General features: G+C 36.1%; 3 protein-coding genes across 3 annotated transcripts; 1 reads left to right on the top strand and 2 right to left on the bottom strand.

Annotated features, from left to right (window-relative positions):
• Positions 1–806: 806 nt before the first annotated feature.
• LOC21392628 (probable cinnamyl alcohol dehydrogenase) lies at positions 807–4,438 on the bottom strand. Its single transcript, XM_024164895.1, has 5 exons — positions 4,362–4,438; positions 4,178–4,291; positions 3,880–4,093; positions 1,439–1,541; positions 807–1,015 (listed from the first exon to the last, which is right to left on the bottom strand). The coding sequence occupies exons 1-5, from the start codon at positions 4,436–4,438 to the stop codon at positions 807–809; spliced, it is 717 nt and encodes a 238-aa protein (XP_024020663.1).
• A 1,656-nt stretch (positions 4,439–6,094) lies between these two features.
• Positions 6,095–13,260, top strand: LOC21392627 (probable cadmium/zinc-transporting ATPase HMA1, chloroplastic). Its single transcript, XM_024164877.1, has 13 exons — positions 6,095–6,748; positions 7,082–7,232; positions 7,314–7,498; positions 8,104–8,250; positions 8,681–8,876; positions 9,416–9,528; positions 9,992–10,233; positions 10,679–10,784; positions 11,139–11,309; positions 11,543–11,759; positions 11,982–12,169; positions 12,258–12,344; positions 12,952–13,260. The coding sequence occupies exons 1-13, from the start codon at positions 6,197–6,199 to the stop codon at positions 13,129–13,131; spliced, it is 2,535 nt and encodes an 844-aa protein (XP_024020645.1). The 5' UTR covers positions 6,095–6,196; the 3' UTR covers positions 13,132–13,260.
• Positions 13,261–14,782: 1,522 nt separating this feature from the next.
• Positions 14,783–16,332, bottom strand: LOC21392626 (transcription factor MYB44). Its single transcript, XM_010097018.2, has one exon. It carries the CDS (start codon positions 16,242–16,244, stop codon positions 15,309–15,311), a length of 936 nt encoding a protein of 311 aa, XP_010095320.2. The 5' UTR covers positions 16,245–16,332; the 3' UTR covers positions 14,783–15,308.
• Between the last annotated feature and the right edge of the window lie 2,019 nt (positions 16,333–18,351).

The raw sequence follows: 18,351 nt of genomic DNA, 5'->3' as shown, positions 1-18,351 counted from the left end.
TTTTTACCTCTTATTCTTGATAAATATCATTTTATTAGTGTAATTATTTGACTAAAAAGATTATAAATCAAAAGTAAATAGTAAAAATCCCGACGCATACACTTTTTAAGGGTATTTAACTATTTATCAAGATTATCTTTTACTTTTTTTGCGCTTTTGTTGAATTTTTTGCCTCAGCAAATGCGTTATGGCCTAGCCCTCAAGCAATGAGACTAGACCCTACTCCTTGGCATTCGTTTTCTTCGTCAATTTTGTTATAAACACATGACCATTAATCGGTATACTTTTCAAATAAGAAAACAATAATAAGTTGGGACTTGAGTCTTTGTTGAGACCCCATTTATTTATTTACTTTTTGCTCAACGAGGCCCAATTTATTTATTTGAGGATGTTATCTCTAGTGACAACTTCTGTGCACGCAATTATAAAAAATAAAAAAATAAAAAAAATAAAAACAAAACAAAACAAAACAAAAAAAACAAACTTCTGTGCACGCGTTTGAAGTTTCAATCAATGAGCTCCTTTTTGTTGATAAAACTAGTTTTTGAAGCAAAATAATTACATTCAATTTTCAAATGTTTTATACACGTGTATTTGCTGATTTGCAATATTTATCCTTTTCATATCTAAAGAGGATTTATATGCTTTATTTGGGCCAAAAAAAAAAGAGAGAGAGAGAGAGAAAAAGTCAGAGATACTCTTGAGACTTATTTTATACAATGACAAAAACAAAAGCAAACGACAATGTGTACTCGTAAAACGACATTTGTGGTAGTCCGAGAGGAAATGGAGTCTTGATCTATTGATCACTTGAGGTTGCTTCCAGCCAAGTCCAGGTCCAGCACAAACCTATATCTCACGTCGTTTCTTTCTATTCTCTCAGAAGCCTCATTCACGTACCCCGCCCTCAGTATCTCAATCATTGTCGTCAGACCCTTCTCGGCCTGAAACTCTAGTATTTCTTGCGTCTCTTCTATTATGCTTCCAATGAAACTCCCAGATGTGTTTTTCTTCCCTGCATGTACTAACACAAAAATAATAATCACAATAACAATACTAATAATGTTGCTATATAAAAACAATAAATAAAATTAAGGGTCCTTCTACGGTGCTTTTACGGTACCGTGTCAGTCCGCAAGTCTATCATAACGTTAATTACAATTTCAACATTTAAAGTTTGTAAGTTTTAAAATAAAATTTACAAGTTATCATAATCCAAATTTACTCAACTGCAACGTTCGAAATTTGTTAGTTCTAATGTAAAATTTACAGGTGGTTGTATTTTCAGCACAGTGCTGAGAATTTTTCTCTCGACACTAAAAAAGTTCCCTAAAATTACATTTTTGGAAAAGATATACATTATAGTACCACCACACTAGATATTCACTCTGTATTGAATACCTTTATTTTCACAAGCATGAGTTTAGTCCAATCGTACATATATTGCATAGTATAATGTTGTTTATTTTCAGCACTGGAAGGTAGGATCTGAGAGGGTGAAGAGCTGGTACAGTGTCTAGAATATAGTCAAGACACATTTTCTTATTGGACGTAAATTTTTAAATAATTCCCCCGACAAAATATATATATATATATGTGTGTGTGTGTGTGTGACTTCACTTGATTATATAGAAATCTAATTGTACCCCTCTTATTATTCTGCGTCTTCATTAAAAAAAAATAATAATCAGGCTTTCCCACTGTCTATAATTAAATGTGACAATTTTTCGTCGCAGACATAACGTGTTGAAAACTAAGAAGGAAATTGAAGTAGTCTTTTCTTTTCTTTTTTTTTTTGAACTTACTTTTGATGAACAACTTGTTAGAATATTGAGTTGATTGTTTAATTAGTTCTTAATGCTCCTTTCTATTTTTAAAGTGATTAGTTGTAATATAGGTGTGAACATATATTTTGTGAGTTAATTATAGGGGATTGAGTAGTTGTCTAATTAATAGCTTAATTTATCTTGATTGATTGATTCACATATTATATTCTTATAAATCATTCATATATATACCCATGTATAATTGTTTATAAAATTATTAGTGAATGGAATAAAAGAGTACTGAGCATACTCTTAATCCGTGGACGTAGACGAAATTGCCGAATGACATTAACTTTGTATTCTTTTCTTCTATCTTTTATTTTCTCTTATTTATTATTATTTTTAATTTGGTATCAGGGTTTGAATCTTGCCTCTATATCGAAAAAAAAAAATCCATCTGCCCCTATTAACTTACCGCAACTACCTGTTCGTGTGCCCAGAAAACTTTGCCGTCAAGTCCGTATCTCCCTCAGTTGTTTTACTCTTCGTTTCCCTTCAAAACCAACGTCATCTCCTGCCAAGTTGCCGAATCGCCAAATTTCTTATTGAAAGGCCGTGTGGCATATTAAACCCTCGTTGTTGGTTATCTTTATTTGTCTCAAAGTTGTATTTGAGTAGTTAAAAAACAAAAAGGGTGGGGGAATTGAGCGATTCGATTGAAAGGAGAGAAAAAAGGAATAAAAAGAATAGATCACAGAGGGCTGGTGAGAACGTGTGGAGGAGCAGAAAGGAAAAAAAAAAAAAAAAAAAAAAAAAAAAAAAAAAAAAAAATGATTGATTGAATGGAAAAAGGAATTGTATTGAGGAAAAAAAAAAGAAAAAAAAGAGAAAATTAAAAAAATTATTGTGAGGTTTGAAATTTATTTTTTAGAAAATTGAAATTGATGCGTGTGTTGTGAAGCTCATGTTGGTGTGAATCTGGCATGTGAAGCTTTTAAAACTAAAGTCTGTGTTGTGAAGCTCCTGTGAATTTAAGCCTGGTATATGTGAAGCTTTTAGAAATCAATATATGTTGAGTCTAGTGTGCCAGATTTTTTAAAGTTGTTCTTGAAGATTAAAGAAAGTCAAACCTCATTGAAGATTTGTTCGAAACTTTATTTTTAAGTTGGTGTGTTGAATCCGATGATTAGTTCCGGAGTTAGAAGATTTGCACCGGTTGATGTTGGAATCCGATGATTGTTTTGTTGGATTTCTTTTGTTCCTTAAGTTTCGGTAACCAACCGAAACAATCCTCTCTCAAAACATGGTCCATTATATTTCCCACTTAAGGAACGTGATTGGTCACGTTCATCTTCAGTTATCCACGACGCCCACGATCGGTGCACGTCCGAGCGTCTGAGAAAGACTCCGTGATGGGCAGAGTCTATAAAAGTGGACAGAGGACATTGATTTTGGGTCCCTAAGCCTGCTATCTCCATTCAGCCAGTATATACACCATCAAACGAGAAATTGAAGAGGTTTAGAAGAACCAAAAACCCGAGTTTCTATTTTTCCACCGAGAGCTTCAATGGCCGGTGGTGTTTTTTCTCGATCCGTTCCATTTAGGATCCTTATGAGCATGTTTAATTTTGAGATGATTGTTTCGGTTGGTTACCGAAACTTAAGGAACAAAAGAAATCCAACATGTTTCGGATTTAGAGGATTTATTTCCTCAGTGAAGCTTTATTTCCAAGTTGGTATGCATCAACTTGAGGAAGAGTGTTAGAATATTGAGTTGATTGTGTAATTAGTTCTTAATGCTCCTTTCCATTTTTAGAGTGATTGGTTGTGACATAGGTGTGAACATATTTTGTGGGTTAATTATAGAGAGTTGATTGGTTGCCTAATTGGTAGCCTAATTTATCCTGATTGATTGATTTACAGATTATATTTTTAGAAATCATCTCTATGTATACCCATATATAATTGTTTGTAAAATTATCAAGGAATGAAATGAATGAGTGAGCATACTCTTGATTCGTGAACGTACATGAAATTACGGAACCATGTTAAATTTTGTGTTCTTTTCTTCTATCTTTTGTTTTCTCTTACTTATTATTATTTTCAATTCAACCATGGCAGAGGAGAAGCCTCCATGAGTTGGAGTTCCATCCTCATACGTGCCGTTGACGGTGAAGATCTTTTGGCTGCAATATTGCTCCAAGTTAGATTTGCAAGAGCAACATTTTCCACATGCCCATATTATGCATCCCACTCCCACTTTGTCACCAACTTTGAGTTTCTTCACTTCTGAACCCAACTCCACTACTTCCCCCACAACTTCATGCCTGAAAATTATCCAAAATTTGGATTAAACTCAAGTTTTTCTTGTTCTACAAAATGCGCGAAATTTTCCTTAACTACGTACGTACCCCGGGACCAAAGGGTATTTTGTACCGTGAATCTCGTTCCTCATTTGATGAAGATCTCTGTGGTCTATTCCACAGCATAGTACTTTTAGTACAACATCTTCTGCTCCTGTTTTCCTGTTCATGTGACATTTAAATCATTTGCATGTACAATGTTTTTCTAAGTTAGAGAGAGAGAGAGAGAGACCTGAGATTGAATGAATAGGGAGATAAAAACCCAGTTGTGTCTCTTGCAGCCAAACCTACTGTTTTTCTTCCTTCCATTATTACCAACAAAATGAGCAACAAAGAAAGGACCTTTTTTTTTTTTTAATAAAAGGAGAAAGATGAAGAAGATTGAGAGGTCTATGGTCCCGTTCATTTCACCGATTCTAATTTTTTTACAGTAAAAAGCTCTCAGAAACAGTCACATCTAACTTTTTTACTACAGTAAAAAAAGCTCTCACATAAAGTCACATCTAAACTTAAATTAAAAACTCGAATCAACGAACTAAACATGTCCTATGTGTTCCATTTTTATACTCATGTAATGATCCTTCTTTGGTCATGGTCACTCTTATTAAATTAAGAGAGAGAGAGGGAGAGGGAGAGAAACCTAGTTGAATGAATAGGGAGATAAAAACCCAGTTGTGTCTCTTGCAGCCAAACCTACTGTTTTTCTTCCTTCCATTATTACCGACAAAATGAGTAACAAAGAAAGGACCTTTTTTTTTTTTTTTTTTTAAATAAAAGGAGAAAGATGAAGAAGATTGAGAGGTCTATATGTTCCATTTTTATACTCATATTATCAATAGTATATTTAATATTGAAAATGTACAAGACATATTATTTTCCTTTTGTTTTTGATATGAATAACAAATTAAAATTTCGGATATGATACATTTATTTTCTATAAGAATAAGATCTTTTGATTAGACATGTTCAAAATATCTTATTTAAAGTTAAAAAGCATTTTCCCATACATTATCCAAACAGTAATTGAAAAGTTCTGATTAATACTTTCTTTTTTCTATTGCTTAAAAGTAGAAGAAAATGGATCCGAAACGAGCCCTAATATGGTTAATCCATGTGATTTTAATCTTTGCTTATGTTGTTTAATGCTATTTCTATTGATTTGTTCACTTTTTCAGTATTTCATGTCGTTTCACTTCATTTGTAATTTGTATTTTCACTCCTCATATTAGCCGTTTCCATTATTAATTAATATTGCTTATTGCGTGTCCCATATTTCGTACCTACCTCATCTATTATAGTTACCATTTAGTTTTTCTTATCGGTTTATTTTCTGTTCTCTGTGAAGTTTATCATCTGTTGCCTATGAAGTCGTATGCAATGTTTCGTGTCTTTTCATCCTGTTATTGTCGTTTTTACATTGATGTCGTTTTCATCTTATTTATGTCGCTTTCCCCAATTTTCTCCCGTTCTTTTATATTCCTGTCGTTTCAAATCATTTGCATCATCAACTTCCGCTCCTTTTGTCGGTCGTATTACCTCATCTTTGTCGTTTATTCTCCATTCCCACTCTTTTTTTGTCGTTTTCAGTTTTCCATGTCGTTTTCCCTGTTATTGTTTAGAGTCTTTATTGTCGTTTGGCATGTTCACGTTTTCTCCTCCTCGGTTCGCACCTCCTCTTTCATGCTTTTAATTTTTTTTTAAAAATATATTTTTCATGCTGTTTTTCTTTCTTTTTTAGTCTCGGAAAAAAGAACTCTTTCATGCCGTTTTGATTTTCCCTTCTTAAGCCGCGCATGGCCGTTGCTGCTCATGCCGTTCAAAAATGAGAAAAAAGAGCAATAAACAAGTAGCTGCCACGTGTCTCATCTCACTTTCAGCGCGTACACATTTCCCATTTTGCCCCTCCAATGAGCACATGGTGTGGATGGCATGTCACCACCCATTAGTAAAAGAAAGAGAGAGAACCAGTTCTACCCGAACTTCAGACTCTCTCTCCCCTTTCTCTCTCTAGAGCTTCGTCTTCCATTTATAACTCTCTCGCTAATTGCAGACCATGGACTGAAACTGATGAGTTTCTCCAAAACCGTAACAACGCAAATGGAAGCTCTTCCATATCCGATCGGCGTCGGCAAGTACAACTCGCTCCTGCTGAGTCGCAAACGGAGCGTCCCCGTCAACTCGCCCAGACCTGTTCTCTTCCACTCGGGACTGCGATTTTCTTCTGTACGCTTCAGAACCTTCCCTACTAGAAGCTTCAATTTCTCCAATTTCCGTTGCGCCGCGAAGGCCGCCGATCACGGTCACAATCATCACCATCATCAGCTCGAGGATCATGATCATGATCATCACGATCTTCAGCACCATCACCACCACCATTGCGGCAATTGCGGCAATTGCGGCGAGGTTTCGGAGCTGAAGGAGTCTCAGAAAGCGTTTCTCAGATTCGCCAAGGCCGTGAGATGGACCGAATTGGCGAATTTCCTCCGCGAGAACTTGCTCTTGTGTTGCGTTTCGGCGGCGCTGTTTGTCGCCGCCGCCGCTTTCCCTCACTTGCTTCCCAAGCCAGCGGTGAAGCCTTTGCAAAACGCTTTCCTTCTCGTTGCTTTCCCTCTCGTTGGGGTGAGTTTGGTTCTTTACAGTTTGCTTGGATTGGCTTTATTTTGTTGACTGTAGAAACAATTCGATTTGATTAAATCTATAGGGCTTAACATTTATGCGAACTGGAATTTCAATTTGACTGTTCTTTTTTGCATAACCTATAAAGTTTACATTTTGCGTTCGGCAGTTGATCAATTTAGTATGTTTGCTTTAGATATAACTTTAGCTTTAAAGAGAGAATTCCAGATTTTTATGGTTGAACTATGTTCTGTGTGAGGCTGGTTGTTTTCTTAGTTAATTAATGGTGTGGAAACAGTGGCAATTAATTGAGATTGTTTCCAACTTTGAATGTAGGTCTCTGCATCACTTGATGCTCTTATAGACATTAGTGGTGGAAAAGTTAATATTCATGTATTAATGGCTCTAGCTGCCTTTGCCTCGGTATTTATGGGGAATGCCTTGGAAGGAGGGTTACTTCTTGCCATGTTTAATTTGGCTCATATTGGTAAGACTTCCACTTCCACGTTTCAGAATAGCTTTCTTTTGGGGGCGGATTCAGTAATTTAATACGTGAGGATGACTGCAGCTGAAGAGTACTTCACTAGCCGTTCAATGATCGATGTTAAAGAGTTAAAAGAAAATCATCCAGAATTTGCCCTTGTGCTGGATATGAATGACGATAGACTTCCCAACACCTTTGATTTGGCATACAAAAGGGTCCCTGTACATAACGTAGAAATGGGATCTTATATTTTGATTGGAGCTGGTGAGGTATGTATGCTCAACTCGTTACTTTTTAGCTTTGCTTAATATAACATTAGCCAAGAACCTTTCAAACTCCACTTGCAAGAAGTTGAAATAGATAGAATTTTGCTGCTTGCTTCTAAGGTGTTCGTATACTCTATCAAGCCGAAGAAACTTTTGCCTGGATGAATCCAACTTAAAATGGTTCTTATGTTCGGAACCATTTCACATTTAACTTTGTGTCTGAGCTTGATGAGCTGCCTATGTCTTACAGCACTGAAGAATGTATCAGTGTGGCTGGATTTTTATTCAAGTATAATATCATATGATGGGTTTTGTTCTGTTGTATGAATGATAGTCTAAGAACAATATCAGGTGCAATAGATGTCAAGAGGCTGCTGATCATAAAGTTATTAAAATATGTGTTTTGGTAGCTTCCTGAAACCTTTTTGAAAATGGATCTTTCTCTGGCTACCTTCTTTGTACTTCTTTTAATTTAATCATCTTAGCAAGTGTTTAAACCATTTGGTAGAAAAGATCTTGTTTAGCTATTATATTTGTTTGCCTTCTAAAGTTCTTGGTATCAAGTCAGAATATGGAAGCATCTTAATTGTAGCCGGTATTGTGATTAGTCTGTGCCTGTAGATTGTGAAGTTTTCGAAGGTAGTGCAACAATTACTACTGAACACTTGACTGGAGAAGTCAAACCATTAGAGATAAAAGTCGGAGACAGGATTCCAGGAGGTGCAAGAAATTTGGATGGTAGGATGATTGTGAAGGTATGTTCATTGAGAAATAGATATTTTGTGGAGAAGATCTTATATCATTTTGTATTTTGCTCTGGCATAATTGGATTTATAAACTATAGAAATTTGAAATGATAAATTTCTTTGCTTTACATCCTTCCATCTTTTCCGCACCAATGTTTCTTCTATAAAATTTTAGTAATACATTAAGAGAAGTCACAAGATGACCAAGATGTCATGGAAATGGATGGATATATAGTTATTACTGGTTGAGGGGAAGGTTTTAACGTCTAAACTGTCTTCATGTTTGTGATGAAGGTATTTGGATGCTGAAGTGCTAATTAGCGTGAGCATGTGTGTGTGTGTTCTGCTTTTGTTTTTGTTCTTGTTTTTTGTTTTTGTTTTTGTTTTTTTTTTTTTTTTTTTTTTTTTTTTTTTTTAACTTGAAATCGATTTTGTTTAGGCTACAAAGACATGGAAAGAGTCAACACTTAGCAGGATTGTGCAATTGACTGAAGAAGCACGCTCAAATAAACCAAAGCTTCAAAGATGGCTTGACCAATTTGGCGAGAATTACAGCAAGGTGGTTGTAGTCTTGTCTGTTGCTATTGCTCTCATCGGTCCATTTGTGTTCAAGTGGCCATTCTTTGGTACATCAGGTAGTATATTGTTTACGTAGTGCCTTCAATAACAACAATAACCATTCATTACCCTTTCTGCAGACCTACACATTTGATGACATTGAAGATCTATAAAATGCTTTTTAGCCTGAATAAGTTTCTCTATTTCTACTGACAGGGAAAAGTACATGAATACCATTGAAACAATTCCTTTTTTTAGTGGTTCTGAAAATAAATAATAATAAAATATATGGGTGATTTGTCTAGAAGCGTGTTCAATTTTCTAATTTATAAAGAAATTTTTTTCACTGTAATTTATTTATTTCTTATATTTGTTCTGCATAGTATAAGTACGTGTAAATTGTATACATATGCTCAACTTGTTTTCTCAATAGCAACTGACCAGATAAAAGGTTCAAATAGTTTATCTATTACGTCTATAGTTTTATTTCCGTTATCTAATGCTCGAGTAAAATCTGTTGAATTCCTCTCTGATGAATCGGTTCTTTTGTTTGTATACTGTACTTTGTCGGACATTCTCAGATTCTATTTTAACTGATGTCTGGCCAATCCTATAGCTTGCAGAGGTTCGGTGTATAGGGCTTTGGGGCTCATGGTGGCAGCCTCGCCATGTGCTTTGGCTGTAGCTCCATTGGCATATGCTACTGCAATTAGTTCCTGTGCCAGGAAGGTATTTATTTGGGTTGGAGCCTATGGTGAAGGACTATGTTTTCTGCTTTTCTTTCGTGATTGGGTTTTTTTTTTTTTCCTTTTATGTGGTCTTGGTGTCAACCTATTATGGCAATTTTAAACTAACTATGTGGCTTTTTGTAACTAACACTTTTGTATATTTTAGTTTTGTTTTATTCCTCATATGTTAATTTGTTCTGGCAATGGATAGAAGATCTATCAATGATGTTCCTTGAAAGCATCTTATATGTTGTTTTGGCACATGTTATATAAGTTGATAAGAATGCCTGTAATGGATATTCATCTTCTACATTTGAATGTGTATTTTTTAATTTATAAATCACTACTTACTATTGACTTACTGCCATACGTGATTTGCCCATGTATATTTATTGATAGACCAGTGGGAGTTCTGTTTTTTGCTATGGAAATGAAACTAGCACTGTTTATTCTTTTTCTTATAGGGCATATTGCTGAAAGGCGGGCACGTACTAGATGCTCTAGCTTCTTGCCACACTATCGCATTTGATAAAACTGGGACATTAACAACGGGGAAATTAGTGTTTAAAGCAATTGAGCCAATTTATGGGCATCAGGTCAGACACAATAACTCAAATTTTACTGCATGCTGTGCCCCGAACTGTGAGAAAGAAGCGCTTGCTGTTGCAGCAGCTATGGAAAAGGGTACGACTCATCCTATTGGAAGGTATAATCATCGAACCATAAATTTTTCCTTTGCTTTTTTTTTTCTTCCCTAGCCACATTCAAATCATCTTAATTGTCTGGGGTCGTAATATTGCTGTCCTTTGTTTTCTTCTTTTGGGACCATCTTGTATGGGTTTTTTTTTTCATTGATATAAAAATAATCGAAAGAGCCAAAGAAAAGAGAGCTCCTTTACATCGGGGATCCAGACAATAACTGCATAAAGGGTCCATTAAAGCACACAAATAAGAGACCTTCTCGTGATTTCTTTGTGTGCAAAAAAGTATTGTTGATAGAAAACTGGCAAACCCAAGTTGGCCAAAAGTTGTGAAATGGGGAATTTCTTGTGGCATTTTGTGAACATACAACAGTCAAATAGTAGAAAAGCGAATTTGTTAAGAGTGTTGAACATCCTTTGAAGAATATCTTTTTGTCTTGTTTGTTTCAGGGCTGTGGTAGACCATAGCGTGGGAAAAGACCTTCCTTCAGTCTCTGTTGAGAGTTTTGAGTACTTTCCTGGCAGAGGTCTTGTTGCTACTCTCAATAGCTTCCAGGTAACATATTTTGCTAGGAAACTAGTTTGAGTTCGTTTTCTTTTCTTTCCCACCACCACCCAAAAAAAAAAAAAAAGCTTGTATCAAGAATAGCTGCTTAGGCATTTCTATCCGAAGAGATTCTTGTTTTAATTTTTAGGATTATCAATCATATGCCTTCTTTTTTTTTCTTTTCTTTTCATTACGTTATTCTTGTGCACTTGCTTTTCTAACACGTAATTATGACTATCAACCAAATTATTTTATGCATACGGCTGATGGATGATTACTTGGAAATTTAGGCATTTTATTCTTACCTACTTAAATGCGTTTTGGTCATCAACTAGTCATGTGATTTATATTTGTTTTGTATAGTCACAGTCAGAAACCGGAGATGGTAAACTATTGAGAGCATCACTTGGGTCTGTAGATTTTATCACCTCACGTTGTAAATCCAAATATGATTCAGAAAAGATCAAGGACGCTGTCAATGCATCTTCTTATGGAAGTGAATTTGTTCGTGCTGCACTTTCAGTCAATGAAAAGGCAAGGTTTCAGCTAAAAGGCTATAGTGGTCTTATTTGAATCTAGAGTACCCATATTATAGTTCTGGTCTATATGATTTGAAGCTAGCTTTACAAGTTGAATTTTGAAGCCAAGGAATAGAAGTTGATATAAGATGGAAACTCATTCTGAAGATTTTAAATCATACTATCTCAACCTTTGTCGGTGATGCAAATTGCCAGTTTACTGAATTGAATGCCATCACAATTCTACAGGTAACTCTAATTCACCTTGAGGATAGACCACGACCTGGAGTTGTGGATGTCATAAGAGAATTACAAGATCAAGGAAAGCTCCATGTAATGATGTTAACTGGTGACCACAAGTCAAGTGCGTTGAGAGTGGCAAATGCTGTGGGGATTAATGAAGTTCATTGCAGCCTGAAGCCTGAGGATAAGCTCAGTCATGTGAAGGAAATTTCTAGAGACATGGGTAAGTTATCCGATCAGCATTCCTATTCACTTCATTATCATCTCAGCCCAATTTAAGTTGCTGTTGATATTGCACACATGTTTGCAATCTTCTCCTTTTTTTCGTAATTTTCAAAACTGATGAGTGAACTGGTTCCCCGCCAAATCCCAATCCTTTTTCCTTTGCTCCTTGTACGCTCTGCAATTCAAGTTTGGTTGAGAAGATTCTTGGATTTTATCGCAGGGGGTGGTCTAATCATGGTTGGTGAAGGAATTAATGATGCCCCGGCACTTGCTGCGGCAACTATTGGAATTGTCCTTGCCCAACGTGCTAGTGCAACTGCTGTAGCAGTAGCTGATGTGCTACTGCTGCGGGACAATATTTCTGGTGTTCCATTCTGTATTGCCAAGTCTCGTCAAACAACTTCATTGGTACTTCCTTGCCTCTTCTAATTTTTGTCTTCTCTTGCCGAGATCCCTATTGTTATTTGTTTTTGATGGTCTTATTGTTGACGTGCAGATTAAACAAAATGTGGCCCTTGCGTTAACCAGTATAGTTTTGGCCTCCCTTCCATCCGTTATGGGGTTTCTCCCACTGTGGTTAACGGTAAGAATCTATTTGATTAGCAAATGTGTGAGCCACTTTCCCCCCACCATTTTTTTGTGGACCTTTCAGATTATTCCTCGTAACGACAAGAATGGTGCTATACCTATAAGATAATATGTTTACTTTTTGTTTGGAGTTATGAATAGAAGTCTGAATAGAAGAGATTATCAAACTACACTTCCAAAAGTATTCTCGTCTAATTTCTGATGCATAAGCTCAACACTGCCTTAAAATCTTGGCACAAACAAGCATCTATTGTTTTTCTTTTAACATCCGTCCACCTGCAAGTAATAGTAAATGAAAGTGTTTGTGGTGGAACTAGAGACCCATTTGATCTGATGGAAATCTCATATGCATGTGGGCCTTTTTTTTCTATTACAAATGAGCTATCGTCTCAATCACTGAAGAACTGTTACTATACTTCTCGTTTATATTTTACTTTTACCCTTGCTAACTAAGAGGTCGATACCATATTACTTGCCCATGAAAATATTGATTGAAATTTGGTATTCGTTGCTGTTTGCCTTTTTTCGTATTTCCGAATTCCCAGTTGATCTTAAGTGCAACTTCATAATTTCATGATTGCTATTGGTTGGTTAACATGCAGGTTCTTTTACACGAAGGTGGCACACTTCTTGTTTGCCTCAACTCAATTCGTGCTCTAAATAATCCCACATGGTCTTGGAGGCAGGATTTTTGGCACTTAATCAATGAACTCAAATGTAGACTCGTGTTTTTTAGGGAACATAACACCAGCGCAGGCAATATCCAGGCTGCTCCTTTGTGATTGCAACTTGCGCTACTTTGTTTTGATCTTTTCTCCCTTGTACAATTCGTTTCAATCATATGTATTTAGAGAAAAAGCAAGATCGGACTAATTTAAATGTAAATATTTGTGGCAGGAGAAAGGGCCAAAACCCCCCCCCCAAAAAAAAAAAAAAAAAAAAAAACAATATTCTTTTTTGAATAATCTAATCCAATCTGTAACATTTAAAAAATGCTCTTTTGTACAGTTTCCTCAAAATTTACTTAGGATCCTTATTGCCTCTACCGTTGAAAAGCGTCAGTGCAGTGGTATTATTTTAAAATAAAGCAGTTCATTGGTACCAACCACGAAGATATCGGGTACTAAACAATTACAACATCATAATTTTAACAAAAGGTGGGAAAGTGCGGGGCAGAGGAGGAAAAACAACACACACAGGGTCAAAAATGAGAAATTAAGAAATTATTGCGGCTGCCGAAAGGGAGACGTATTGACTTGCTTATTATGCCTTGATTTAAGATGAGTTCAAACTGTTCCACCCAAAAAACGGAACAGAAGATAAGTTCAAACTGAATTTTGCTAGTCTCAACCTAAACGACACTCAAAAGTTGGTTAAAATAAACCGTGTATTGTCCCGACCTATGACGGTTCAACAAGAAAACACCAATGAAACTGGCATTCTTTATCCAACTGCACCACCTTCTATATCCTCAACCACCTTGGGCCCAACCGTTTCATGTTTTGCTTCAACTTTTCAACAAACCTCAAGTACAAAAACCGTGCTTTTTTTGTTACGAAACCTCCCCCTCTCCCTCAACCACAAATTTCACTTTTCAGGCTTTTCTTAGAAAAAGAGATGCTTTGCTTCTAGCTGTGTGCTGAATACAAGAACGCGGATTTACTAATTTTTGCCATGCTCTAACTCAACTTCACTACAATATATCAAAATAAGAATGTTTGGTTAGAAGATTAATAGTTCGCTATATTGTCTTTTCTCATAAAAAATACACATAAATTAAAAATAATTCTAATCACATAATTTTAAGCCCCGTTCTTTTCACTGATTCGATAAAAAACTCTCAAAAACAGTCACATCTAACTTTTTTATTATAGTAAAAAACCCACACAACATCATATCTCAACTCAAAATAAAAACTCAAATTAACAAGAATTAACAAACCCCATAATCATGAACCAATCATGAACCAAACCTCTCCTAATATTACAAATTCTCTTCAGCAAATATAGATCGTTGAAATAACTAATGTTCAGCGGACAGGTTTAATTGAACAGAAAAAGGGTTAAAGGAAAAGATATTATTTGAAGTTTGAAATATTTTTAATGTGTCGTATCAAAATAAAAAACATTAAATCTGTAAGCTGTTCACAGGATGCCATATTATCGAAAAGGAGTTTTGACTCTGTCAATTTGTGGCTCCTGGTTCTTGTTCTCTACTTGTCTTTTCATAACAAAAATTCCAAAAGCCCCAAGGTCACAGAAACCAATCCTAGCGATCTGTGTTTGGTCTTTTAATGGTTGCCTTCTCATTCCCTTGTCTATCAAATAATTAATTCTTAACCACTTATTTCTCCTTTTAAGCTACTGTATTTCTTAACCATTATCTTCCATCGTTTATTAATCTCTCTCAACTTAACCATTCAAAGCCGTGGAAAACAAATAACATTTTCTCATCACATTAAAATGAAAAAAAAAAGAAAGAAAAAGATTCGCACGTGAATAAATATAACGAGAAAACTTGGATTAAAATTTCGGATTCTTCTTCTTTCTCAGTTTCTCTTCTTTTTGAGTTGCATGTTTTCAAATTTTTTTTCTCTTTTTTTGTTCTCCTGATCCACAGTCGAACAAAGGCCAAAGAGACAGATAAAAGTTGCAAGTTTTAAAACCAAACTCTCTCTCATCAGATCAAAGTAACCCAGATTTTTCTCCCCAACTTTTCTCTTCCATTTCTCAACTCAAATTCAACTTCAACTTCCATCCATCTCTCTCTCTCTCTCGCCTGCCTCTCTCTCTGTACATTGCCCAAAATTATTTCCTAATATTACTAGATTAAACGAAGAAAAAAAAAAGACAAAGGAAAAGCCCACTTTTCCCCCACCATATACTAACACTAATCTGTCCAAATCTTTCCCAGATTTTTCTCATCGATTTCTTTCTCATTCATATTTTCTCTCCTTAAACTACTCGATCTTGCTAATCCCAATTCGCTTCACCGCCACGTTCCTGAACCCATCGACCGCCGAACAAACGCCATTATTACTTTGCTGCTCCAGCCCCGCCATGTAGCTCCTCACCTCCTTCCTTATCATCTCCTGCATAACCGCCAGCAATTCCTGGCTAAACGGCACGAAAGCCCCGTTCTCCGCATCGCTCGCCAGCGCCGGAGCAGCAGTCGAAGGAGTGACCGCCGTGAGGAAGTTCACCGTAGGCGGCAGCGGAGAAGACGCGTTCTGGTTCGAGTCGCAGGAGTCGACGCCAGGGAGGGAGAGCGACAGCGACGTCGGCGGATCGTTGGAGGATGAAGCCGCTTCGACGGGAGGAGGCAAAACGGCACCGGTTCGTGCCACGGGGCGGTACACGTAGGAGGAGGAGGGGGGCGAGATCACGACGGGGACGCTGGAGTCGCTCACATCGGATCCGGACGGGCTCCCCGGGCTCATGAAAAGACCCGTGGAAACGGGCATAGCGGAACCGGCGCTCACCGACCTCTTCAACGGCTGCTGGGCGGCGAAACTACCGTCGTACCCGTGACCGTTACAGTCGTCGAACATGGTCGAGCACTTGCGCTTGAGGGTGGAGTTCCAGTGATTCTTGATGGCGTTGTCCGTACGGCCGTTGAGGAGTCGGGCTATGGTGGCCCACTTGTTGCCGAATCGGGCGTGGGCCCGGATTATGGTCTCGTCCTCGTCCGGAGTGAAGGCCCGGTGCTCCACCTGTGGAGAGAGCTGGTTGCACCACCTTAGCCGGCACGATTTCCCAGACCGGCCCGGTATCGACTTCGATATCAACGACCAGTTCCTTGGGCCGTGCTTCTGGACCAGCTTCTGTAAAGCCTCGTCTTCCTCCGGGCTCCATGGGCCCTTGATCCGATCCATTTCTTTTCTCGTTATCGCCATGAATTTTAACCAAAAACCGAACCTTTCTTTTCTCTCTCTCTCTTCTCAGATCATTCAATATATTTTCCTTTTTTCAAAAGAAAAAAATTAAGAGGAAGACGAGGAGTTTTTATTTTGGTTTTTTTTGAGGAAAAATCAAGAGGAGCAAAGGAGAGAGAAGAGAAGACGGATATATATTGTAGGGAATGGGAAGGGTGACCGGTAAAGCGGGTAAAGTATCGTTGGGAAATGGGAAGGGCGTTATGGGGATTCGGCACCGCCTCATCCAGGCAAAGCGGTTGGAGTTGGGATGCAGCTGGCAAATGGACACGCGTCACTTCTCAAGTGCACTGATTTACATACATCGCTCTCTCTTTCTTACAAATCTTTCCGCTTCTTTACTTTTTTATAAATAAATAAAAAATAGTTTTATTGGTTTGAAAATGAATCGAACGGACAGAAAGGAGCGTCTGAAACACACACTCTCTCAATCGGTCTTTTTTACGGTGCCCCACCAAACAAAAAACAACACAAGTAACATTATTATGTTACGTGTTTTTTTTGGACCGTCCATCTATTTAATATCCCATTTAAATTTAAATTTTATTATAATAAAAAATTTTAAAAATAATTATATTTAAATTTTTTTATTATTATAAAAAATTTTCACATGAAGTCACATCTCAATTAAAATTAAAAACTCGAATCAACGAACTAAATAGACTTTAAATTTATGCGGTTTTTTTCTTCTTTTTTTTTTTCTTCCTTTCACATTATGTTGTTTTGTTATACATATCATTGGCATCAATATACGTAACGTTAATCTTATTGGATGATTAGATGACTCTCTTGTGCAACAAATTCTTGAAAGCTTTGTTTTTGTACTCTTCGTAAGGGATTCTGTTACATCATTATTATGTTGTTGATAATGTGGTCAATATAACATGCCTAGCCAATCCACTTTCCCCATTTGATTGTTAAAACTTCAAAAACAACTGGGAAGCAGCTTAAGGGGAAAAAATATTTTTTTTAAAAAAGAATAGAGAAGAAACATTTTTTTTCTTTTTTTATTTCCTACTACTCACTTGAGAAGTAATGCTTCCACATTTGTCTTTATCTCCTCTTTAAAAAAAAAAAAATTTCTTGTGTCAAGAGATTTTCGTCGTAAGTTTTAAAAGCTTTTGGTTTTTTTAACAATGAGCTCCTTGCATTACTTATAAAACTATATTTATATAAACATATGAAGCTCAAAAGTTCAAACCTTTGAGAGCTAAAACAAAAACGAATTTATTTTTCCAATTTTTTCCCTTTTCACTAAAAAGATTTCATTTCATTATTTTCTTCATATAATGGTCCGTTTAGTTCGCTGATTTGAGTTTTTAATTTAAGTTGATATGTGATTTTATGTGAAAATTTTTTACTATAGTAAAAAAATTAAATGTGACTGTTTTTTAGAACTTTTTACTATAATAAAACTCAAATTTTAAACTTAAATCGATAAAATTAATGGGATTTAATCTTCTCTATTTATTTTTTTGTTTTGAGAATTTCAAGTAAATTTTTTTATAGTTAACCGGTCGGTGTTATTTTTATTATTAAACTAATCTTTTACTAGTCTAATTTTTAAATATTCACGTTAAAAATGTATAGCACGTGATGCATGATTGTTTCCGTCTATATATTCAACGTAATCAGCTCTCCTTTTTTTAATTTTTTTCTCCCCCAATAGTCGATAAAAAGAACTCCAACTTGAGAAGAGGGAGAAAAAAATCCTTTGAAAAAAAGAAAATAAAATACGGGTTTACGAAATGTCCGAAGAAAAAAGGACGGTGGCGAGTTTGTACACGCTACTTGGAGCGCGTGATATACGAATCGTACAATTTCACTTGCAAGAAAAACAATTTTCCCCTATGCACTGTTCTGGAAGTTTTTGAGACAAACAGAACACTGAGGACCATAATTATTTATTATCAACTCAAATAATTTTTTAGATAAAATTATTTAAAAAATAAAAAATAAAAGAGAAGAAAGGATTGGGATAACGATGAAAGAGGAGGTTGAGTAAAGTTTCCTTTTTTTTTTTTTTTTTCTTTTTTATAATTTTAGTCTGAGTTTGACTGAGTAAGCC

This window comes from Morus notabilis, unplaced genomic scaffold (genome assembly GCF_000414095.1).
Source record: "Morus notabilis unplaced genomic scaffold, ASM41409v2 Scaffold939, whole genome shotgun sequence".
Lineage (NCBI taxonomy): Eukaryota > Viridiplantae > Streptophyta > Magnoliopsida > Rosales > Moraceae > Morus > Morus notabilis.
Note: the sequence above shows the minus strand (reverse complement) of the source record. Positions and strands in the feature narration are given on the sequence as shown.

Coding starts and splice junctions, on each gene's coding strand:
- LOC21392628 (XM_024164895.1), bottom strand. CDS start 4,438: ATGGAAGGAAGAAAAACAGTAGGTTTGGCTGCAAGAGACACAACTGGG. Junction 4,292..4,361: donor CCCTATTCATTCAATCTCAG/GTCTCTCTCTCT, acceptor TCACATGAACAG/GAAAACAGGAGCAGAAGATG. Junction 1,016..1,438: donor CATTATACTATGCAATATAT/GTACGATTGGAC, acceptor TAGTACATGCAG/GGAAGAAAAACACATCTGGG.
- LOC21392627 (XM_024164877.1), top strand. CDS start 6,197: ATGAGTTTCTCCAAAACCGTAACAACGCAAATGGAAGCTCTTCCATAT. Junction 10,234..10,678: donor ACGACTCATCCTATTGGAAG/GTATAATCATCG, acceptor TGTTTGTTTCAG/GGCTGTGGTAGACCATAGCG. Junction 11,310..11,542: donor CACTTTCAGTCAATGAAAAG/GCAAGGTTTCAG, acceptor ACAATTCTACAG/GTAACTCTAATTCACCTTGA.
- LOC21392626 (XM_010097018.2), bottom strand. CDS start 16,244: ATGGCGATAACGAGAAAAGAAATGGATCGGATCAAGGGCCCATGGAGC.